This window comes from Prionailurus viverrinus, chromosome D2, assembly GCF_022837055.1.
Source record: "Prionailurus viverrinus isolate Anna chromosome D2, UM_Priviv_1.0, whole genome shotgun sequence".
Classification (NCBI taxonomy): Eukaryota; Metazoa; Chordata; class Mammalia; order Carnivora; family Felidae; genus Prionailurus; species Prionailurus viverrinus.
Window position 1 is genome coordinate 88,033,386 of NC_062571.1, and position 24,996 is coordinate 88,058,381.

Genomic DNA, 24,996 nt, shown 5'->3' on the forward strand with positions numbered 1-24,996 from the left:
AGTAGCACCTGCTCTCCTACCGGGGCTCTGGCCCAGAGCTCTGCTGGGAGCCGGGCGAGGACCACGTCCACCAGGGTAGTGAGACTGCCACCCACCCTCCCGTGGAAAAGGTGGTAGGGGGTGCTGTCTGGCCCTTTGCCGGGCTGTTCGCCAACCACAGGCCCCAGATTGGGGCAAGGCTCACCCCGGTGCTGCGCAAAGTCCAGCCACTGGACCACAAATGGGGCGACGGAGGGGTTAATCAGGAGGCAGCAGGACCGCCAAATTGTGGGGAGGGGCTGTGTGGCGTCTCTTACGCCCCCAGGCTGGCTGGGAAGGTGTGGATGAAGCTGTAATCCTGCGTCCGCACAAGCATCCAGGAGACCCTCACTCAAGCGAGGAGGCAAGGCCAGACCCCAAGCTGCCCAGACGGGCCCCCGCCGGATCTCCTGCCCCCTCACTTCTGTCTCCCCTCCCCCCCCCCCAACAACCGCGCGCCTCCGCAGCCGCCACCCCCAGCGGGGACTGCGGCAGCCGCGCCCCTGGGCGGCGGGGGGAGGAAAGGGGGGGGGGGCGGACGGAGGGTCCACGTCCCACCCAGAACCCTCCTGGGAGTGGGCCACGGCCCTCGACCTCGGGGCCCCAGGTGGGCGCAGACCCAGGCAGCAGCCTGCGGTGGCGTCGCTGAGGACGCCGGCCACACGAGAGGCCCCGCCCCAAACGGTGCCGGCCGCGCACAGGCCGCCGGCTCCGTGCAGCTGCAGAAGCAGCCAGCGTCCCCGAGGAACAGAGTCCCCGAGAGCGCGCAGACCCCAGTCGCGCCCAAGCGCCCGCCAAAGTGAGCCCGGCCTGGCGAGTGCCGGGCCCCCCGGTTCCTCCCGGACACCCCGTCCCCCGCTCGGGTGACACTGCGGCAGGCGCGCGGGCGGCGCGCCGAGGGCGGGGCCGCGGGGGGCGGGCGCGTTGCCATGGCGGCTGGGCGCGCGTAGCCGGAGCCGGAGCCGGAGTCCAAACCGAAGCCCGAGCCCGGCCGCGCGCGGAGCCGGAGTCCAAACCGGAGCCCGAGCCCGGCCGCGCGCGGAGCCGGAGTCCAAACCGGAGCCCGAGCCCGGCCGCGCGCGGAGCCGGGCGCAGGGCCCGCGGGAAGGCCCAGGCCGGACGGGCGCGGCGGGGCAGGGGCGCGGGCCGGAGCGCGAGGCCCCAGCGCTGGCCGAGTCCGAGGCGCCCCCCGCGCGCCCGCACGATGCAGGCCATGGACGCGGCCGTGGCGGATTTGTACGAGGAGGACGGCAAGGACCTAGCGGGCTACGACTTCGAGCCGCTCCCCACTCTGCCGGAGGACGAGGTGAGCCCGGGCGCGGTGGGCCCCGCCTCCCCCCACCTGCTCCTAGGGAGAGTCCGAGGGAGGGTGCCCCCGCTCCCAGGACCCCTGCCCCTGGCCCAGGTCTTGGAGGCCGCTCTCAGCAACGCCCCGTCAGCCTTAACATTTTCGCTTTGAGAGGACAGGACCCTTGGAATGTCAGCCCCACAGGACAGCAGTGGGTGGGTGGTCACTGAAGAAGTTGGGTCCTTCCGCGGTGAGGGTGGGGGCTCCTGATTATAAACGTTGGATGGATGAGTGTGGGGTGGGGCGTCGTGAGCGGGAGGGTGTGGAGCACTGTCCTCCTCCCTGCCGGCACCCTAGGAGGTCAGTGGGAGGCACTGGCCAGCAGAGCGCAATCAGGCGGGCCTGCTCAGGAGCTGGGTGGGGGGGCGGGGGAGCCCCCGGGACTGAGGGCTGCTGCCTGCACACAGAACAGCAGAGGCCTCCGCCCAGCATCCGGAGTCCCGAAGCATCCCCCCTCCCAAGGCTCAGAGGGACCAGCAGTCTCTGCCACATAGAGCTTCTGGTCATTAACTGGACAGGTGCCCACAGAACCAATTTGCCTGCACTTCTTGCTTCCCCACGGCACCCGCAGGCTGAGGCCTGGGGCCAAATCAACAAGCCGGGTCCCTCCATGTGATAGGTGGCCCCCCGAGAAGGCAGCCACTCCCAGGAAGACCCAAGGCTCTGGGGTCTTGGCAAAGGAGGGCCTTCCAAGCCTCCAAGCAGGCAGATGCCCCAATCCCTGGGCTTCTATGCTCACTGTGGAGGGATCCTGGCATCATGCAACCATCCACAGAACGGGCTGTAACCGGCATGTTGCTGATGAGGACCCTCCAGTGCCCACGTGGGCGAGACTGGTAGCCAAGAGTTAGACACGGCCACCACCCTCCTAGAGCAGATAAGGGGGTTCCTAAGGACCTAGCCACAGCCCCTAGGGCCCTCTGCCTTCTGCCTGCCATCCCCCCACACACACTTTTGCAAGAAGGCTGGCTGTTAAGGGCAGGGTTCATGACATGGTGGCCCTGTCCTTCTGGGGAGCTGAGCCTGCCGTGGGAACCCCGTGGCTGGCCTGCCAAGAGCCACTGAGGCCGGACCCGAGGGTTGGTGTGCCCCCCCCCCCCGCCATGGTGGCCTGGATTTGGTGAGAGACAAGGCTGCAGAGAGGGAAAGCTAGAGAATAAATAAACCTCTGGGCATTTCCATGGCTTTGATGCAAAAAGAAAGGGTGCGCCCAGCCCACAGCCTTCAAAATCTCCCCCAGAGGACACGTTTCAGTGTGTCTGTTAGAAGACTCACCTCCTAAGTCACCATCCAAAGCAGATGGAGAACGTGGCTCTTTGCATCAGCGACCCCATCCTCTTAGGGCCTCCTTCGTGCCCTGTGGCACGACCAAACAAACAACAGCAGAGCCGGGATTCAGAGCCAGAGCCGGATCCCCGCCCACGGTCTGTATCCCCGTGGCCCTGCTGCCTTCGCTGGGTTGGAGGGTTCCCTGGTGCCCCTCTGGGTTGGAGCAGCCCCCTAGCTGTGCACAGGGCATACGGCTGCGGGGTTCCCATCGTCCTGTGACCGAGGCCTCCAGATGAAGTGGGATGCCACTGGGAAAGCTGGCATCCGTTGGGAAAGCTCAGATGAGCCCTTCAAACTTCTTTCACCTTTTGGGGGAGACAGGCACTGTCTTTGGGCATGCTCCCGTAAAATAGGAGGCCTGTCCAGCTCAAGCCTTGGAGCCAGACCGATGTCCTGGGCCTGTGAACACACCTGACCCAGACTTTATGCTTCCTGCATACATTCAACTCGGTTGGTGTTGAAGGGTTTCAGTCCCCATCAGAGTCGTGTGACTGCACCTGCTAACATTATGGCGTCAGGTTGCACCTGAAAAGCCATCCCGTGTAAGGTGAGGGGGTAGCCAGACTGCAACATCACCCATACTGACGGAAACCCCGGAAAGAGCCAGGACAGAGAAGACACGGGCATCTTCTCACCCATGGAGGGGTGGCGGGTGCCAGACCCAGGACATGGACAGACTGCACAAGACATGGGAATTACCATTTTTATAGCTGATTATAACAGCAGACTGCACGACAGGCCAGGACTCCCCACGAGCCCCAGGGAATGTCCTTCCCTGGTTGTAACCCCAAGGAAAATCCAAATGGCCAGTGAACACATGAAAAATGTTTGGCTTCATCAATATCAAGGAACGCAGAATACACCGCTGTGAACACCTGTCCGCGAGGGCTAGATGGCAAGAACTGAAAGACTGTACGGTGGCCACGTCAGCAGGGACAGGCATGGTGGCAGACCCCTTGCTGGTGGCAGTGTCCCAGCGCTTCCACTCTGGGTGTGTGCCCCGGAGGGTTCTCTCAGCTGCAAACCACCCAGGCCCGTGGTGAGCGGGCCTGAGGCCCTGGGGGCTGTCACCCCACCTGTCCCGCTGCACTGGTCGCAGCAAAGGTCAGGATGAGGGACCAGGCAGAGCAGCGGCTGCCGGAGGGGCAGATGCCAGGCCTTCTGGAGGCAGGTGATGTCGCCTTCAGGAGCCTCCAGGGGACAAGGACAGGGCAGACTTGGAGGTGAAGTTGGCACCGGGGCAGGGCATCTCCAGGTTTCTAGACTTCCCTGCGGTGTAGGGGGCTTTCCTATCCCTTCCGGGTTCTGTGAGCATCTCCCCAGCATCCATGCACTGGGCGCCAGGCTGGGCCCAGGGATGTGAAGGTGGGTGGGGGGCAGCCTGTGCTGCCTGGAGGCACCCACGGCTGTGGGTGCCCTGTGAAGAAACAGATATTCCCACTGGGCCCTCCGGGTCCACGTGATGACCCCACCCAGACGACACAGAGCAGCAGGCGACTGGGGAGGTGAGGAGAGCTTCGTGCTGGGTGACAGTCCGGAGTTGGAGGGGGGTGCTTTAGGGCAAGCACCCCCAACGGGGTACTATGCAGACCTCCCCGGCTTCCTCCAAGCTGCCAGCAGGCCCCGAGATTGTCCACAAGTGTCCTCAGCAATGATTTGGGTTTCTGTTGGGGGTTCCCATCACGATGCTCCAGGGTTGAGAAAAGTAACATACGAGAGTATGTTTGAAATGGACAATAACCATCCACGGTCCCTGTGGGTCCCCACATAACCCCGACTCACAGGGTTATCTCTGATGGGGTGGGGGGGTCTTCGAGGCACAGAAGCTCCTGGATGGACCCACTTTGCTATAACCAGACAAGGGTGGTCAGGTGGGAACCCAGCCCTGCCCTGTGGCTGGCGAGGGGCTTCCCTGGGGACCAGCCTCCCTGAGGAGCACTCCTCCTCCCAGCCTGGACAAGACAGGGTTTGTGTCTGCACAATCGCTAGGGAAGGACAGCTCACAGGCCTGCTCACAGCCGAGGCAGCACCTTGCTGGCCAACAGTGAGGGGTGGGGTTCCAGGCCCTGTGGGCTCTACTGGGTTTTGAAGAACCTCTGGGCCTGCGCTGAAGTCTGGGTCTGTACCCGAGAGGTAGAGCCACCAGAGGCTGCCCAGCAGCGACAAGGTCAGGTCACGCTGGCAATGGCAGGGGACAGCTGCGGTGTGGGAGGCCACGAACCCTCCGGCCTGTCACAGACCCTCACGGGTGCGGGTCTGTGGCTGCGCTGGACGGGGGACTACAGACAGGCATCAATGGGAGCTGCGGCCGGTGTTTCTGTTCCCAGCCCGTCACCTCCTTCTGAAACGTTGCCGCGGCCAGTGGAGCCGCGAGTCCTGCCCTGGGGCCCGTGGTATCCGGATCCGGGCCCACCTGGCAGCAAGGCTCAGAGCCCACAGGACCTGGAGATGGGCACAGACGTGCAGGACGCCCACGTGGCTCTTGTCTGTCAAGGTGGCTGGGGGGCTGGTGGGGACGTGCGCTGAGGGAGCAGAGCGGCTGGCACGGGCTTCCCCGTCTCTCACCCCTGCCCGGCCCATTAGCCAAGCCTCAGCCCTTCTGCCCTCCTTGGGCCGTGGATTCAGGCAAGGGAGGGTCATTCCAACAGCCAGGGCCGGAGCAGGCGGAACGGAAGGGTGGGTGGCAGGCCCCAGAGGACAGGTGACCAGGGAGGCCATGGGTCAGGGTCCCCCAGCACTTGGTGACCCCCCCCCCGCCACCGTTCTGGTGTATCGGAACCAGCGGCACATCTCAGCCCCGCCCTGGAACCGTGTGTCAGCTGAATCGTGCCTTCCCGTTGCAACAGCTGGGCTTTGGAGGGGCTGAGGGCATCTTGTCCGCGAGTGGCAGCTTCCGCCGTGTGCCGGAAGCAATGACCCACGGAATCCACCCCGTAAAGTCGCACAGAGAATCCGCCCCCCACCGTTTAGATGCTCCCACCGTGAACAGGCACTGGGGGTTAGGGGCCTCCCCGCTCACGGGGCATCTTCCAGCTGGGCGGGGGGCCCTCGACCCGAACAGGAAGTCAGGCTCTGGGCCGTGAGATGCCCCCGGGGAGCACCCGACCTGGGCTCCCTTCTCCCGGCGGCACATTCAGTCAACACCCGCGCAAGCTGGTGCCTGCAGCCTGTGCAGACACCGCGAGCACAGCGTCAACAAGGTGCCTGCGGTGGGGACCGGCTCACGCTCGCACTGTGGGCTTCGTTCTCCTCAGGAGCGTAAACCCAGGCTTTGGGTTGTTGGTTAGCGTGTGTCTACTTGTGTGGTCGCGTGCATGTGCGTGTGCACGCGTGTGTGCTGTGTGTGCACGTACACACTGCCAAGACGCCTCTTTAATGAGGCCCCACGAGCATCACTGGGCTCTCCTGCGTCCTGGGGAGCCCACGTGCTGCAGCGAGGGCCCTAGACTGAGCCAGATCAGACAGACCTTTCATCCGTGGACCTCAGAGGCTGGGAAATTCAGATTTTCCGGTTTGCCAGCCTCCTCCACGCCCGAGTCTAATCCTGTGCTCTGCTTTGTGCCCTCGTTCTCCTTTGAAAACTCCCAGACCACCTTCATCACAGGGCTGCACGCATTTCTGGAACCTGGCTGGCAGCTCTGAGTTGGATGTGGGTGAACCCCGTGGCCCCGTCTTCTTGAACCAGCTTCCGATGGGCTGGCTGCCCTTCCCTCATCCATCTACCCCACAGAAAGAGCTGGAAGGGCCCGGGGAGTGACGTGGAGGCCTGTGCTGAGCTCTGAGGAGGAAGCAGATGGTGGGATGTGCCAACTCACGTGGGCACAGGCAGCCCAGGCCCGGGTCCCCTCCTGTCACCCACACTGCTGAACCCCAGAGGTTTGGCCAAGGTGCCCATGGGGGCCAGTCCCTGATTTTTCTTTCTTCTTTCTTCCTTCCTTTCTTTCTTTCCTTCTTTTTCTTTCTTTCTTTCTTTCTTTCTCTTTCTTTCCCCCTTTCTCTTTCTTTTTTGTTTTTCTTTCCTTCCTTCTTTCCTTTATTCTTTTTCTTTCTTTCTTTCTTTTTTTCTGTCTTTCTTTCTTTCCTTCTTTCTCTTTCTCTTTCTTGGCTTAAGCTCTTTGTCCCCTTTGTCTGTGGTTGTGGGGATTCCTTGCAATACAAATGGGGGAAATTCAAGGGCAGGAGCTAGGAGACTTTCCAGGCCTGGAGGGCTTGGCCACACGGGGAGAACACTCCGGTATGCTGGGAGGGGTGGCCAGCTGAGGCTGGAGAAGGAGGGGGCTCCGTCTCTCTTCTACACCATCTCCCCCACCCTCCACCTCCTCTCCTGACCCCACACACATGCTTCCCGCAGGCTCCAGCTCCCAGCCTGGCTCCCTGAGCTCCTCCCTCCCGAGGGCCAGTGGAACACAGTCCCACAGACGCACAGAGGTGACTAGGGCATTGAACAGCAGGCCAGATTAGGGCCTCGAGATCCAAGGTGTCTGACGTGTGGCAGTGTGTGTGTGCACGCTCAGGGTGCACGTATGGGTCTGAGTGTGTGCATACAGGTATGTTGTGCACGTGTGAGGGTGTGTATAGCGTATGTGTGAATGTGTGTGGGGGTGTGTGACTCGGGATTGCACAAGTGTGCATTTAAGTGAAAGTATGGGTATCTGAGCGTGTGTGAGACTGTGTGGCATATGCCTGACCACTGAGGACACATCAACTCATTTTATGAGCGTGTTGGTACATGTGTGATTTGCATGTGTGCATGTGAGTGCACATGTTGGTGTAAACCCACGTGCGTGCGTGCACAAGGGAGGTGTGTGCATGTCTGACAGCGTGCAGGTGTCCGACGTGCATACATTCGGAGTGCGTGTGTGCGTGCTGGTGACGTAGTCACAGCGGAGTCTAGTCGGATGTGAACGCTGAGCCCAGCACAGGGAGGCCTGGGGTCTGGCCTGCAAGAGAAAGCCCCTTGACCTGGGTCCTCCGTGCACTGCCTGGAGCACCTGCTCTGCTACGGGCTTCCCGCACACCGTGCATTTGTACACGTCGGCTCGTCTCCACCGGTGCCCACGTCTTGCTTACGACCTGAAAGCCCTCGGCGTGCCCACCGAGCCACGGGTGGTGAGCCTGTGGGCCGGGTGCCTCCGCCAGGGGGCTGTGGGGCGGCCAGAAATTCTGGGACAAAGAACTAGGTCCCGACCGCAGGAGTAACACCTGTTCCCAATGATATGCTGGTCATTTTGCCAAATACTCTGTGGCTTCTGGCCACAGGGGACAGTGGGCTGGGTGACATTCTGGGTTTGTTGTTTTTCCTTAAAAAGCCTTTGCCTACAACCCTGCTTCTGACGTAAAGTGAAACGTCGCCGCGTGCTGTCTGCTTCCCTGGAATCGGTCTCGACGTGGGGGTGCCGGGCCTTCCCTGGGGAGGGGGCCCTACGGCGGCCTGGGCCCGTCCCCGGACCCGTCTCAGCCGCGGCCTGTCTTGGCAGGAGAACGTGTCCCTGGCCGACATCCTGTCGCTGCGGGACAGCGGCCTCAGCGAGCAGGAAGCGTGGGCCGTGTGCCTGGAGTGCAGCCTGTCCATGAAGAGCGTTGCCCACGCGGCCATCTTCCAGACCCTCTGCATCACGCCCGACACCCTGGCTTTCAACACCAGCGGGAACGTGTGCTTCATGGAGCTGCTCAGCGGTGAGCCCGGGGCGGGGCGGCAGGGGTGGGCCGCGGAAGGTAGCTTTGGGGCACAGTGTGGACACGGGCGGCCTGGGCTGGCCCGGAGCAACAGAGCCCAGGCCTCCCTGGTCCCCTGGTGGGATCTCCAGCCCCGAGGACCGCTGAGGGAGAAGGAGGCGGGAGGGCCCTCGTGCACGGTTCACGTGGTCCCCGCAGGGACGAGCTGGGGGCTGCCAGCTCCGAGGCATCCGGTCCTGCTGGCCCACAGGGAGTGCACGTGCAGAGGGCATCGTAGCGGGCACAGGAGGCCACCTGACATCTGCCTCCAGTGTTCCCGTGGCCTCCCCTCCCCGCCACTGTGCTCTTGGGACTGTTTCCCCACACTTAACAGTGAAGAGTGAGGTTTTCCCTCTCAACCGCTGTTTCCTCAGGGACGCGGGGACAGAAGGGGGTCGGGAGAGAGCCATCGGCCCCCAGGAAGCAGGAGGCGACGCGCCTCCCTCCGGGCTGGCGGGTCTCTCTTCACCCTGGGCGTTGTGGGCGTGTGACCAGAGCCTTCTCTCTTCCGTCCCCAGATGACCCCGAGGGTGCCTTTGTTCCCCCGGAGTTCGATGTGACCGGGAACACCTTTGAGGTGGGTGGCCAGGCCGCTGGGGCTGAGGCACCTCTGTGCAGGGTCGGGGGGCTTTCTTGGGACACCCACCTTTGTCAGACTCAGGGTCCCGATGGGGCAGCTCTGGTGATGGCTTGCTGTCTGGATGTGCGCTTGTCATGACAGCTGTAGAGTATGTCTCCTGAGTGCGAATTTACTAGATTTAACTTGCTAAAAGCGTCTGGAACTGGCAGTGGCGGCTGGCGGGGAGTCACATTTTCTCGGGGAGAATTAGCGGAGGGTGGGTCGTGGCACCCAGAGGAAACACGTGGCCTCTGAAGCATCAGTCCCCAGCGGGAGCAGCAGCCACAGCAGGCTGCTGTGGGCCAGCATCACCAAGGCCCCCCGGCCCCCCCGCCCCCCGATCCTTAGAATGGACCCCGGGGCCCTGCTGTGTGCAGGTGCGGGAGATCCGGGTCGGGCACGAAGGAAGGGCTGGAGAGCCCAGCTTTCTGCAGAGCCCCGGCCCCTAAGACAGTGGAGAAAACGAAATCACTTGTTAACAAGTAAGTGTTTAGTTACAAACTCAAAACTGTAGATGAAAACACATTAGCTTAGTGACATTAGGTTACGTTTTCACCCCCAAACGAGAGTTTTAGGATTGGCTCCTCCTATGCTCAATTTTCCTTTAAAATAAGCTGGAACCCAGCCCCTCGCTGAGAGGCCCTTGTCCCAGCTCCGCTGGCAGCAGGACGCAGGCCCGAGTCGCTGGTGGGTCAGGTCCCTGGCTTCCCTGAAGGGTCAGCACCAGGCCCGCGTGCCCTTCTGTTTGTGGCCGTTCCCGTCCCTGGTCTGTGCACAGGCTCCTGCCTTTTCACTGCATCTTTAATGTTTATTTTATTTTATTTTATTTTATTTTATTTTATTTTATTTTATTTTATTTTATTTTGAGAGATAGATAGAAAGAAGGAACAGGGGAGGGGCAGAGAAAGAGGGAGACACAGAATCAGAAGCAGCTCTAGACTCTGAGGTGTCAGCACAGAGCCTGACGCGGGGCTCGAACGCACGGACTTCGAGGTCATGACCTGAGCTGGAGTCAGATGCTGAACTGACTGAGCCCCCCGGGCGCCCCTTCACTGCATCTTTCGAACCGGACCGGACACGACACTAAAGCCCAGAAAGTAGTGATGTCCTCCGCCCCCGCCCCCGCTCCGCCGGCCGGGCTCCTGCACGCCTTCCGTGTCCCCTCGCGGTTCTGTGCCTAAAAGCGGTATCGTTTCGTTCGCGCTGTTTTTAACGTTCTAAAACGAGCATCAGCTGCGATGCGTGCCATCCTCTGGAACTTCCTTTTACGCACTTCCGCGAAGACTCGTCGGACCACGCGCGCTGGTCATTGTCACCCCTGTGAAGCAGCGAGCCTCTCCGCCCGCGCTGCGCCTTCTCCGCGGGTCCGGGCCGCAGCTCCTCCGGGGCCTGAGCCCAGCGACGCGGCGGCCACACGTGCGCTCCGGCCGCCCGCGGGCCCACCTCCTCGTGCTTTTCTTCAGAGTCTCACCGTCTTGCCGGGACCGTAAAGGTCTCGTCTGTAACTTGTCTTCACACCGTCTTTAAGGCAGCGAGCGGCTCTCAGCCTCTCTGGCTCTCGGGACCCCTTTACGCCCCTGCAAATCTCAGAGCAGCCAGAGCCAGAGAGCTTCTGTTTGTGCGGGTTACGCCTACCGGTCCGTGGTGTAGACCAGGGCTGAGACGTGGGAAGCGGTTACCTAGTAATTCACTTAAAAATAGCATTCAACCGCTGCCTGTTGACACACAGGACGTATTTCTATTAGCAATAGCAGCATTTTCCCAAGAAAACAGTGAGAAGAGTGGGGCTGTTTCACACATCTGCAAGCCCCGTGGCGCCCTGCTCTGTGGAAGCCAGCGTGGTTTCCATGGCAGCGTGCGGCCTGTCGCGATGGCACCGCGGGTGTACCCCGGAGGGTCCAGGGTGCGCTCGGACCGCACGACACAGAGGCGGCAAAGAGCATGACCCAGTCACCCTGAAAACCGTTCGCCCCAGGAGGGGCCCCTTGCAGGTCTCCTGCCTTAGTGTAATCTCCTCTCAGCCTCAATATAGTCAAATTTATTCATGTTTTCTCTCATTGTTAGTACTTGTTGTACCTTAAGAAACCTCGCCACCCCCAAGGTCTAACAGGGACGTGCTCATAATTTCTACATAATTGACTTCTTTCTGTAGCTGAGCTAAGGGCCCAGTTTCATGCGTTTCCCTGTGGATACCCGCTCCTGGACCTGCCAACCCCGATGCTGGCCACAGCGGCTGTGCACCCAGCTCTGGACAGCAGGGTGGGCTTCCCGGCTCCGTGCTCCCGGCCCCTGCCCCAGACCCAGCCCTCCCGGCTGGGCACCCGCTCCTGTTGTTTTTCAAGTGTTCTGACTCTGCTCAGCCTTCACTCTTGCACGTCAATCTGAGAATTAGCTGTCAGGGTCCACAAAATCCTCTGCTGAATCAAGGGCGTCTGGGGGGCTCAGTCGGTTGGGTGTCCAACTCTTGGTTTTGGCTCAGGTCACGATCTCGCTGTTCGTGGGATCAAGCCCCACGTTGGGCTCTGTGATGACAGCACGGAGCCTGCTTGGGATTCTCTCTCCCTCTCTCTCTACCACCCCCCCCCACTCTCTCTCTCTCTCAAAATAAATAAATAAACATTAAAAAAACACCTCTATTGAATCTGTCCATCACTTTGGGGAGAATTCAGTCATTATAAGTTCTTCTCCATGAACCCTTCTTCCTTTTCATTTATTTAGATCTCAGTAACATTTTTTCACTGTAGGAGTCTTGAATATCACTTATTAGTTTATGCTCTGGAACTGGATATTTTCTGCTTCTATTCTAAATTGAGGGTCATCTTGTCATTGCATTTTTCTGCTTGTTTGTTGCTAGTCTTTGGAAACGCAATTCACTTATTATCTCAATCTTATGTCCATCCACCTTGCTAAACTCTTTCGTTATTTCCCATAACTTACAGATTCTTTAGCTTTTCTGTCTAACTGACCAGGTCACCAGCCTGTGCAAAGGTTTTGCATCACGTCTCCCTTCTCATCCTGCTCTGTGCCCACAGGAGCCGCAGCAAAGTGCCAGGTAGCACAGTGTAGCGGGCCCGCATCCTGCCTCAGGGACACGGGGCTCAGAAAGTGCTGTTTCTCCCATTCTGGGGGGAAAAGCCAGGGTGGCGTTTGCTACGTGCCTGCCCTCTGTGCCATGTCCTATCACGAATGTACCTTAGGTTTTACGAAAATGTTTCTGCACCCTTTGAACTGATCATTGAGATTTTTAATACTTACACATTTATTTTCTAATGTCAATTCATCCTTTCCTGCTTAGAGAAACCAGGCCAGCTGTCTTATCTTCTTGGTGCACTGTCGCATTGGATCTGCTGGTGCTTACTCTGGGGTTTTGAGCCGTTTCCGACTGGTACTGGGGGCAGGGCCCTCTCAGTTTGTGCGAGCGCCCCTGCCCCTGCCTGGGGGGGTTTATGTAACGACAGGGCGCACTGCTCCTGGAGGGCTGGTCCCACTTACTTATGGGGCCACCTGTTCCCTTTGAAGGAAGTTCTTTCAGTGCTGCTCAATTTTTAACAGTTACAGGGTCCATCTGTTTTGTATTTCTCATTGAATCAGCTCTCTGGTAAGCTGAATATTTCTGAAATGTACCCATTTTTAATTGTTTTTTAAGTCATCGGCGTTTGGTTGTAGACAGTGTCCCTTCTTAGTCCCTGCACTGTCTGTGGGACACTGGATAATTTAAATTCTCTTCCCTTGCACTTGTCAGTCGCACTGGGGGGTTTTACTTTGTTAGTTCTTTCAAAGAGCCCACTTTATACCACATGATCTTTCCCGATGTGGTTTCATTTTCTTTTTCGACTGATTCTGCTCTACTTTCCATTCTCTTTTCCTTGTTTTGAGTTTGGTAAGTATTCCTTCCCTAAAATAAGTTGGACACTCAGCTCGTCTGTCTTCAGCCTATCTTCCTTTCTAATATGAACATTTATATCCAAGGCTATGAATTTCCCTCAAAACATGGGTTTAGCTGCATCCTGCAAGCTTTGCCTTGTAGCATCTGTAGTATTTTCTACTTCTAAGTATTTCTTTTAATTCCCACTGGGATTTCTTCTTTAGCCTATGAGTTGTTTGGCAACAAGAATGGGTTGAGTTTTTTCTGCCTTTTTTTGAGGTGTAATACACATACAGAAACACACATGTCACAAGCATGGCAGCACCCTATGGGGTGCAGGGCCAGGTGGGTCCATGATAGAGTCCACAACCCAGCCTGTCCACAGTGACAAGCAGGGTTCCCAAGTCTTAAATGCTTCACATCTCTAGAATCTTCCTATAATGAAAAGTCTTGTTTTCTGAGTTATCTTAATTCCCAATGGGCGATGGGTGATTTTCTTTGTTTTTCCGTCCATGGAGCAAACAATCCTTCTTACATGACACGTGAAAGGGGCCTGCAGAGTACACTGATGCCTTGGTCCCAGTGTTTGCATGGACCCATGCATCCCCCATCAGCCCTGTGAATCCAGGGTCTCTGTTCTACTCCTGTATTAGCTTCATGCTGGTGCCTGTTCCTGGGGCTGTCAGAACATCCCTAAGCATCACATCTGGAGACCCCAGGAATAACTGCACGTGTCACGTGGGCTCGTCAGGTCTGCCCAGGCACCTGTTCCTGCCTGCGTCCTGGGGTGGCAACCCCCTGGCCACAGGAAGCACGGTGGCAAATGTGTTTTCTTAGCGCCACTGCTGCTGTTGACACCAAGACGCCTCTGGCCCTGACCTCTGTGTCTCTGCACTATCGCACGGGTGCAGCCCGTTGGACCACTTGCTGGCCATGTCAAGACTGAGTCCATCCTCTTGCCCACCGCACGCCTTCCAGACCTCTAGTTGGCACAGCTCATGCCTCTGCCCACCAGCCCCTGCCGGCCTGGTCTTGCCCCCACATCCGCCCCAGAGAGAGGACAAAGATAGGTAGCAGTCCTCAAGTCCTCATACTGAATTCCCCCTTGTGACCCTACCCCACCACCCACCCACTGCTGGGCTGACCCTTCAGTCTCCCTAAAACCCAAGATGCATGGAAGCTGGCCCTCCTGGGACCATCCTCTGAACATCTCAACCCTTGCTCAGGAAACCCCAGAGATGAGCTAGTTTCCAAAAGCTAAAACTATGACCCATGGCCAACATTCAAGGCCTGCCCCAGGCAAGCCCCCGACTGCTACAGGAGTCTTCTCTGGACCTTATCACCCTGAGTATGTTCGGGTTCCAGTGGAGCCTAGCCAGGATGACCTCAACATCCACCACCCACTATTACTGCCCACTGCCATTTGTCCACAGACATGTATGTCAGGCCTCACAGTGAACAGAACAGATGGGCTCCTGCCTCATGGGAGTCATGGTCTTTCACAGGGGATAGACTTGATGTAGGCAGTGGGCTGGGTCCTGAGAGAGGAGAATGGGGCCTTTCAAGGAGATGACAGGGTCCCCAGCCAGGTCAAAAGTCCCTGGAGGCCACTCTATGAGAAAGTGATATTCAGGTTGGAACCTGAAGGGTGAGTAGGGTTCACCAGATTGAGACCTGGGAGGGGCTTCCAAGACCGAAGGAAATGTGCAAAAATGCTTGAGTGGCAAAGATGCTGATATTGGCCAGCATGTCGTGGACAGCGTCATCCAACAACCAATAAGAAGTTTATTTGCTGAGTTATTGTCAAACTAAAAGATATGGAATGATGGATGAGTGGATGGATGGATGTTTGGGTGGGTGGGTGGGTGGATGCATGGATAGATGTATAGATGGATGGATGGATGGATGGATGGATGGATGGATGGATGGGTGGATGTGTGGGTGGGTAGATGGATGACCACAGACAGATGGTTGGATAGATGGGTGCCAGTGTTCCTGAAGGGAAATAGGGAGTGGTAAAGGCAGAAGCAGATACCCTGGCCTTGCAGGCACAGAGACAGGTTTTATTCTCAGAGCTGTGATGAGGGTGGTGGGCAGAACTGCACCCCCACAGCTCATAGTCCCGGCTGGAGTCCTACAGGTAGGGCCTCATAGGGTTTGCCTCTCCTTCTACCCCAAGCATTAGCAACCAGCAAGGTCCCTAAAACAAGCATCTGCCCGAGTCCTTGAAGCCCCTTGACTTAAGTTTGGCCCCTTCAGGAAGCCCTGGACACTGGCTGGGTGGGACCCCAGGCAGGGGCCCCGGGGTGTGATCGCCATGGTCAGTGTGTGAGCAGAGAGAGAAGGCTGCCCTCTTCTTGGGGACCAGGGCTGGGAGTTCCAATGTCTTCTGTGAGAGGTGGGGTAGAGGCCCAGCGGCCCAGCTTTGGGCATGGGGAGAGTGGATGGATTTGGGAGTCATCAGTGCAGCTCAGCCATGTACATGGGGGCCCAAGCAGGCAGCGGGATGCCAACGCTGATTGGTGTGTGAGGTCAGGGGACAGGATTGCCTTGTCTGTAGAGAGCAAGTTTGTGGGCCTGAAGTCTAAGCGGCTTCAGTGGAAAATGACAGAATAAGAGGTTTCAGAGGCCAGGTGGAAACAAGATACATCCCCAAAAACTAAGTAGCTTCTCTTTGTATTGGTGATTACTGGTTAGAGATGAAATGGAAAATGTTTCATTTATAACAGCAACAACAACTACAGAAAGTCCGGAGTAAATATAGCAGGAAGGATAGAAATGTAAAGTGAACCGCTTTTCCAAAGGTAAGAAAATAGGATGCGAGAAAGGAGGAGACAGACCCTATCCCTGCATCTAAGTTTGCCCCAGCTTTTGGGAGGCGTAACTGACGTATGACGTTGAGCAAGTTTGCGTACAAACTAATGACTTAATACATTTGTATCTTGCAAAATGATTCACGCTACTAATAGGGTTAGCTAACACCTCCATCACGTCATTACCATTTTTTTGGTTGTGAGAACACTTAGCATCTACTCTCTTAACAACCTTCAAGTGTATAATACAATGTTGTTCACTGTAGTCACCAAGCTGCACATTAGATGCCAGGAACCTACACATCTTATAAGCGTGAGTTTCGGTCCTGTCTCCAACATCTCCCTGTTTCCTCCACCCCCAGCCCTTGGCAACCTCTACTCCACTCTCTGTTTCTGTGAGTCTGGCTTTTTTAGATTCCACGTAGAAGTAAGAGCACCCGGCATTTGTCCTCCTCTGTCAGACTTATCTCACACAGACTAATGCCTTCACGGGCCATCCTTTCCTGTGGCTGAATGATGCTCCTTTCTTTGCTGATTCTTCCAAACACAGACAGGCTGCTTCCACTTCTTGGCTTTTGAAAGCAAAGCTGCGTGAGCATGGGGTGCACACAGCTCTTCGATTGCCTGATTTCACGTCCTTTGGACATGTACCCAGAAGTGGGATGGCTGGATGATAGGGTTATCCGGTGTTTAATTTTTGAGGAACCGCCGTGCTGTTTTCCACATTGGCTGCACCAGTTTGCATTCCCACCAGCACCACATCCACACCAACACATATCACCCCTTGTCTTCTCAATAGCCATCCTAACAGGTGTGGTTTTGATTTGCATTTCCCTGATGGTGAGTGATGGTGAGCATCTTCTCAGGCACCTGTCGGCCATCCGGGTGTCTTCTTTGGGAAAACCTCCATTCAGTCCCTCTGCCCATTTTTTTAATCAGATTGTTTCCTTGCTGTTGACTCGTCTGAGCTCCTCATATATTTTGGATATGAACTGCCTATGAGGCAGGTGGCTTACAAATATTTTCTCCCTTTCTGTAGGTTGTCTTTTCATTATGTTGACTGTTCCCTTCACTCTTCAGAAGCTTGTTATTTGCTGTCATCCCACTTATTTGTTTTTTCTTTTGTTGCTTGTGCTTTGGTGTCGCATCCAAAAACTCGTTGCCAAGACCAATGTCTCAGAGCTTCTTCCCTGTGTTTTCTTCTAGGAATGTTATGGCTTGGGGTCTTATGTTAAGTCTTTAATCCATTTTTTGTATATACATACATACATAGGATTATATAAATAGATGAATCATTGATGAATAGATAGGAGATGATGATGATAGATAGATAGATTAGATAGATAGATAGATAGATAGATAGATAGATAGGAAGGGAAGGGAAGAAAGAAGGGTTATTTCCTCAAATTCTCCCATGGAGTAGACAGATACATTTTGTAGCTTTCATGGTATTTGTGATCTCACAATTTGGATAGCACATTGTAAGTCAAAAGCCCCAAAGAGATAACTTGGGCATCGTGGGATCATGCTCCATGGGATTCATACTGAAATGTATCTCTGCATGAGAAATTAGTTTTCCTTCCAGCACCTCCCTAGGCAAAGGCACTAGGCAGAGGTCGCTGCATGTTGCTCTCCAGGCCCATCTTGTCCAAAAATACACCTGAACCAGACCCTCCTCCCACACCACTCCGCACACACCGCTATCAAGTCCTTGGTTCATTCTGCTGATTGTTTAATTGTTCATCCGCCCCTTGGTCCATGACTTCTCTTCCTGTGCTCTGACAGTCAGGATCATGTGTCTTCTCTTCTTGAATTTGGAATTTTTGCACAATATAACCATGCCCGCAAAAACATCATATTAAATACACTTTGGTGGTAAGAGCTGTCGTAAGCATACATGACAGTCACTGATTGCCATGTCACCATATGCCTCCTTCTGTGAAGCTTGGTTAAGAAACTCAAAATTGAGAAATCCAAATGTATAGCATCTAGGATTCTGCTCAGGGCTAATTGTCTAGAACTAAATCCTCAAGGTCTGCTTCTCTTGGTGCCCTTTTGTGACCTCTGCCTGACTCTAGCCCCAAGCCTTCAGTCTAGATCTTTCTATATTAAGATTCAATCCAAAGAAGATAATTCTGGGGGCACCTAGGTGATTCAGTTCATTAAGCGTCCAACTTCAGCTCAGGTCATGATCTCACAGATTGTTGGTTGGAGCCCTGTGTCGGGCTCTGTGCTGACAGCTCAGAGCCTAGAGCTGCTTTGGATTCTGTGTCTCCCTCTCTCTCTGCCCCTCTCCTGCTCACACTCTGTCTCTCTGTCTCTCAAAAATGAATAAATGTTTGAAAAAATTTAAAAACAAAGAAGGTAATTCTGGTCGGCTTTGATCTTGCTGAAAAGTCTCAAGCACTTTGGGATTCTCTGGTTTTGCCTGAGATTCTGCCTATTTTAATTTTTTTTCTCATATGTGTGAACAAGGATGCATATCACACTGTTATCACTGAAATAGCATTGGAGGAAAGGTGATCAATTATCTTTGCTTTTATACATCTTTGTGCAATAATGTTCCAATCGTTCCAGTGAGATTGCATTGCTATTTTAATTTCAAAAGCTCAAATAAAAAAAAAAAAACTTTAAAATTTTTTAAAATATTTAATCCATTTTGACTTCATTTTTGTCCATTTTTGTAAGTGGTGCAAGATAGTCCAGCTTCTTTGTTCTGCAGGTGATTATCCAGTTGCCCAACATTTATTGAAGAGATTGTCCTTTCCGCATTGAGTATTACTGGCTCCCTTGTCAAATATTGGTTGACTGTGTAGACTTGAGTTTATTTCTGGACTCTCAATTCTGTTCCATTGGTCTGTGTGTCTGTTTTTATTCCAGTACCATGCTGTTTGGGCTGCCATAGCTTTGAAATCAGGACATGTGATGCCTCCGGCTTTATTCTTCTTTCTCAGGATTGCTTTGGCTATTTAGGGGTCTATTTCTTTCTATTTCTGTGAAAAGTGCCATCAGAATTTTGATAGGGATTGCATTCAATCTATAGATGACTTTGGGTAGTATGGACAAATATTTAACAATACTAATTCTAAAAATACTAACAATACCAATACAAACATTTAACAATACTAATTCTTCCAGCCCGTGAATATGGCGTCTCTTCCCATTTATTTGTGTCTTCTTTAATTTCTTTCACCAAACTTTTTTTTTCTTAAACTTTTTTTAAATTTTTTTAATGTTTATTTATTTTTGAGAGAGAGGGAGAGAGAGGGAAAGAGCGTGAGTGGAGGAGGGGTGGAGAGAGACACAGAATCCAAAGCAGGCCCCAGGCTCCGAGCTGTCAGCACAGAGCCTGATGCGGAGCTTGAACTCACAAACTGTGAAATCATGACCTGAGCCAAAGTCGGACGCTCAACCGACTGAGCCACCCAGGTGCCCCAAAGTCTTAAACTTTTAAATGTACAAAGTTTTCACTTCTTTGGTTAGATTTATTCTTTTTTTTTTTAACCTTTATTTTTGAGACAGAGAGAGACAGAGCATGAACGGGGGAGGGTCAGAGAGAGGGAGACACAGAATCCGAAGCAGGCTCCAGGCTCCGAGCTGTCAGCACAGAGCCCGATGCGGAGCTCGAACCCACGGACCGCGAGATCATGACCTGAGCCAAAGTCGGACGCTTAACCGACTGAGCCACCCAGGCACCCCTGGTTAGATTTATTCTTAATTATGTTTTTGATGCTATTGTGAATGGGATTGTTTTCTGTATTTATTTTCCTATATTTCGTTGTAGTGGACAAAATATAACTGGCTTCTGCATATGGATTTTGTGTCCTGCAACTTTACGGAATTGTTGATCCTTCTAACAGGGTTCTGGTGGACTCGGTAGGCTCTTCTGTATGTAGGATTATATTGTGTGCAAACAGAGACAGTTTTGCCTCTTCTCTTCTGATTTGGATGTATTTTATTTCTTTTTCTTGCCTGATTGCTCTGTCTGGGACTTCCAGGGCTGTGTTGCATAGGAGAGGGGACAGTGGGCACCCTTGTCTTGCTCTGATCTTAGAGGATCAGAGGTTGAGTGAACCTGTCACCGTTCACTCAACCTGTCACCGTTGAGTGTGATGCTAGCTGGAGGCTTGTCACATGCGGCCTTTGTTATGTTGAGATATGTTTCTTCCCCACTCAGTCTCTTCAGAGTTTTTATCATGAAAGATGATGAATTTTGTCAAATGCTTTTGCTGCACCTACTGAGGTGGTCGTACAATTGTCGTCCTTCATTCTACTAATGTCGTCATCAAGTTGGCTGATGTGCAAGTGTTGAACCACCCTTGCAACCCTGGGACAAATCCCACTTGACCATGGTGCGTGATCCTTATGATTGTTGTTGAATTCAGTTTGCTGACATTTTGCTGAGAATTTATACATCTATGTTCATCAGGGATATTGGCCTATAGTTTTCTTTTGGTTCCTTATCTGGTATTGGTATCAGAGTAGTGTTGGCCTCACAAAATGAGTTTGCAAGTGTTCCCTTGTCTTTAATTTTCTGGAAGAATTTAAGAAGGATTGGTATTAATTCTTCTTTAAATATTTGGTAGCGTTCATTAGGGAAACCATCTGGTCCTGGGCTTTTCTTTGTTGAGAGGTCTTTGATTACAGATTCAATCTCTTTTCTAGTAACGGTCTGTCCAGATTTTCGATTTCTTCATGGTTCTGTCTTGGTGTGTTTTATGTTTCTAGGAATTTATCCACTTTTTTCTAGGTTATCCGATTTGTTGCCATGCAGTTGTTCGTACTAGTCTCTTAAGATCCTGTGGATTTCTGTGGTGTTACTTGTAATGTCTCCCCTTTCCCTTCCGATTCTGTTAATTCGAGTCTTGTCTTTTTTTCCCGGTTAGTCCAGCACTAGGGTCCACAGCCAGGACCGAGGTCTGTCTTGCCTATTACCTGACACACAGGTGGGCGACACTCCCTCCAGGTTCCCTTGGTGCGAGACGCTGGCTCCCACAGCCCCCACAGAGAGGCTCTTGGCCATGGACGGAGGTTGAATTGCTGTTGAGGAACAGGCCCTGGGGACATGTTGGTGGCCATCTTGGTGACATCCTAAGCATTTTATCTTATAAGAATTCTGCGATGTCAGTGCAATTACAATAAAATCCCAACTGTTTTTAGTTTGTTTTCTCAATGGGAATAGGGGAACTTATATTTGTTTTCTAAAACCTGACAAGTGTGAAAATAATCAAACTTTTTAAGAAAAAAAAAGAATGACGACTTGTCCTCAGGACGTGAAAATACACTCTGAAGCTATTACAATTAAAATAGCACCATCTGGACAGGAGGACAGGAGGAGAGGCCAGCTGGTTCTCAGGGTCCCAGGGGAGCCAGCGGGACGGGCAGTGGCTCAGCAGCAGAGGGTGGGATCTTCTTTAAATGGTGCCAGGGGGTGCTCTCTACCAGGAGGGAAAGAAGCCCAGACCCTGCAGCACGCCAGCACACTTCAAATGGATCAGAGCTGGGTGTGTAAAAATTATAAAAATATTGGAGGAAACAAAAGCAAGCTGTCTTTATCATCTCGGGTTAGGGAGCTTCCTCCTAAGAAGCAGCTGAAGAAAAAGTGTCTGATTTCACAAATTAAACCTTAGACATTATGAATGTCAAGGGGCGCGTGGCTGGCTCAGTTGGAGGACCGTGCGACTCTCGGTCTCGGGGTCGTGAGTTCGAGCCCCACCTTAGGTATGGAGACTACTTAAATAAAAGTAAAAACTTAAAACAAAAGGAAGTTTTGAATGTCAAAAACTGCACGAACCGCGTCAAAAGCTAAGTGACAAGTGGAGAGAACATATGTGTGGCACACAGACCAGGAGTCAGATCCCCAGTGCGCCAAGGGTGCACCCCAAACAGGCCACGACGCGGTGGAGGTTGGGAGTCCACGAGTGGGCAGAAAGAGGAAAAGTTAAAACCGTGCCCAGCGATGCTCAGTCTCATTCACAATTAGAGAAACGCAGGTTTAAAAATAGAAGACTCCGCCCTTCAGAGACACGGCAGCCTTCACAGGTGGGACCCTAGCATCTGTGCACCCTGGGTGGCGCTGGGGTGGGCCGGGAGCCTGGGAGAGGCACCGGTGGGCACAACCAGGCCAGCACAGACCCCACACCCACCCGCCTGGGGCCCCGTGGTGGGGGGAGGCACTGCCTTGGCCGTGCTTGTGCCGGCCCTACAGAGCAGGCGTGGTCCCCGAAAACACCCGTTCCTGGCCAGAAGAGCAGAGGCCGTGTGGGGACAAGCCACGCTCCACGGCACCGACAGGCTCTTTGGTGCCGCAGGCTCACATCTACTCTCTGGGGGCCACGCTGAAGGCGGCCCTCGAGTATGTGGCCGAGCCCGAGCCCGAGCCCGAGCCCAAGCTGAGCCAGGACCTGGAGGCCTTACTGAGCCAGATGCAGGCAGAGAACCCCAGGGACCGGCCAGACCTCCAGGTAAAGACTCGTCGGCCATCCCCGCGCTTCACCCCCAGGCCGAGACCTGAGACCCTCCCCACGGCCCCGATGCCCCAGCACACACCCACAGGACCCTCCTGTCCCCATACCTCGCCCCTCTGTCATACGGGCTCTCCCCCTGGGGTTCGGTGGCATTGCATTTTGCTTAAACAAGAACTTGATTTCTTATTATGCATTGTTATTATGAAGAGGCGTGGCTTATAATTCTGTGGGCTAAACAGAATCTCCTGGTTTCCCGTAATCCCGGGACACAGGGTGTTTTTATGCCAGAAAGTAGACGTGGCGGGCGGGCGGGCGGGCTGTCAGCCACAGGGCTTCCTCGTGGTGAGCGGTCCCGGCTGAGGCGCTCACACGCGTGTCTGCAGAGCATCATAGCGCTGTGTGAAAAGAAGATGCTTTTCACGTCCTCCTGCCGCCTGTGCCGGAGCCTCTCGGCCGTCGGGAGGAGGGTGCTCTCCATTGAGTCTTTCGGAGCATTTCAAGGTAAGCACACGCACACACGTACGCGCACATGCGCACAGATGGTCACGCACACGGGCGCACGCCTGCACGTACCCACTCACATACGTGCCTGTGAACGTGCACAAGTCTCAGCACAGACCACACACGTGTTCACACCTCTGTACTCTCATACCATGAAACACCCACGTGTACACATGCAAACAGACCACGTGTGCCCCACAAGCACACGTGTTCACACTCACATTAACACGCATGAAAGTGCAAAGTCATACACCCCTTCATCCTCGTACACAAGCATGCACACTTGTGCACAAAGACAGCACTCTCCCACACATACAAACCCGTTGTGCAAACGTGCACGCAGATCGACACGTACACACTCACCCTCTCAGTCACTTTGTGCACGCTTTGCAGACCCCCGTGCGGCTGGGGGTGAAAACCCAGGTCCTGGTGAGAAGTGACCGGTATTAGGCCTCTTGTCTCTGTCCTAGTCTGTGGGCAGGTCAGTCCCTGGACACGGGGACATTTCACTCTTCGTTTCCGTTTGCCAACACCACGCAGTGTCTCTGAGGCCCGTTGCTTCTCTGCTATGGAAGCTGTTGCTGAAGCACCTGGGACTTTCTCGGCTCACGTGAGACTCTGGCACGGTCTCAGGTGGCCTTCCGAACAAATGCCCACATCGCTCTGCCCTGTGCCTGCAGCGAGGAGCCTGGAGGGCCCTCAGGGGAGGCACGTGTGGCCGGAGGGACCCGCCGCACCGGGGACCACGGGCCTGAGGCGTGGCTCCAACAGCGAAGCAGAGAGTGGTCACCACCACGCGGGCTGCAGGCCACAAAAGGGGCCGTGTGTCTCTAGTGTGGTTCACACAGACACAGACACGTGTGGGGGACATTGTGCACCAGGACAGGGCAGGGTTGCAGCCAGATTCAGTGTCTTCCTTCGGGGAACATCCCTGTGTAATTGTGCCAGAAAGCCAAGGCTCTTTGGACAAGATGCTTGGATGACCTTGGGAAAACCCTGAGGGGGCTCAAGGAGGCTGGGGACGTGGCCCGGACCCTCTGGAGCCTCGGTATTTAGAATCAGCTGGGTTTTGTGATCAAGGAGGTGGATGAAGACGGGGAGGCGTATACACACGCACACACAGATGGTGACACGTGGAGGGGGAGCAGTGGGGGACCCAGGAGTGCAGAAGAGGAATCCCCATCCCCTCTGGTGACCCGCAGGGTCACTGGCCGCGTCCCCCACAGCAATCTCCTTGCTTTTGCCCAGATGTCAGCGAGAGCTCCTGCAGCGGGAGGCCGGCGACAGGAAGCACAGGGCCCAGAAAGCAGCCCGGGGGCCGCACCGCGGACCCAGAGGGCCCGGCCCAGTGCCCCGCCCACGAAGCCCACGGCGCCCCGGAGCAGCCCGCGGCCCTGCCTTCCAAGCCCCTACTGTCGGCCCCCGTGAGAAACGGAGAGCGGCTGGCCAGCCTCGTCTTGGACGCCCAGCGCCCCCTGGGTGACCCGGAGAGGAGCTGCCTGAGGAAAGTGCAGACGTTCCCCAGGCTCCTGCCCGACGGCCCGGAGGCCAGCGCCCTCTGCCTGACGCTGGGCCCCCAGCTGCCCCCATCGGAGCTCTTCCCTCCAGACCCCAGGAAGGCCTTTCTGGAGGGGATGAATGGCCTTTCCAGCTACAAGACACAGCCCTCGGCCAGACTGCGGCCAGAGCAGGATCCCGAGATCCGGCAGGGAGGACCCGGAGGCGCCGGCAGAGGTGGGGACGGGGCGTCTGGGGCGCCGGGCTGGGGCCCCACGGAGGAAAGCCCCGCGCCCCCACCCAAGGCCCCTGGAGATGCAGGCCGAGAACCCGGGACTTGCAGGGCTGAGGAGGGGATTCTGGACGGAGCTGGGGAGCCGGCTAGCACAGCCACAGAGCAGGTGGGTGACACGGTTCCCGTCCCGCGGAGCCCTGCGGGGTGGGGGGGCAGCACACGGCACACACACCCACTGCTGGTCCTTTACCACAAGGAAGGGAGTGAGCCTTCACCCCTGCTCAGGAATGTGCAAGCTGTATGCAAGCTACCTGGGTTCTGACGGAAGCTGTGACTACGGCCTCCCCCTGCCCCAAGTGTGGCCCCAGGTGTGACACCAGGCCAGAGCCTCCCCTGTGGCCCCCCTGGGGGTGCTGGGGGGGGGGCGTCCCACAGAGCACCCCACACGCCCAGGCCTCACCTGGCTTCACCCAGCACGCAGCACCCCGCCCATTCACCAAAGAGGCACACCCCTGCCTGGGGGGTAATGCTCTTTAATCTTCTTTAATTTAAATTTTAGTTGGTTAGCATGCAGTGCAACGTGGGTTTC

General features: G+C 55.2%; 1 protein-coding gene across 2 annotated transcripts in view; it reads left to right on the top strand.

Moving 5' to 3' along the window:
- Positions 1-1,222: 1,222 nt before the first annotated feature.
- The window catches only part of KNDC1 (kinase non-catalytic C-lobe domain containing 1), a 63,970-nt gene continuing 40,196 nt past the window's right edge, over positions 1,223-24,996 (top strand). For both annotated transcript variants that reach the window (XM_047825418.1, XM_047825417.1), the window contains exons 1-6: positions 1,223-1,324; positions 8,173-8,371; positions 8,929-8,987; positions 22,019-22,171; positions 22,558-22,675; positions 23,924-24,573. In XM_047825418.1, the coding sequence (XP_047681374.1) occupies positions 1,223-1,324; positions 8,173-8,371; positions 8,929-8,987; positions 22,019-22,171; positions 22,558-22,675; positions 23,924-24,573 (1,281 nt within the window). The remainder of the gene's footprint in view (positions 1,325-8,172; positions 8,372-8,928; positions 8,988-22,018; positions 22,172-22,557; positions 22,676-23,923; positions 24,574-24,996) is intronic.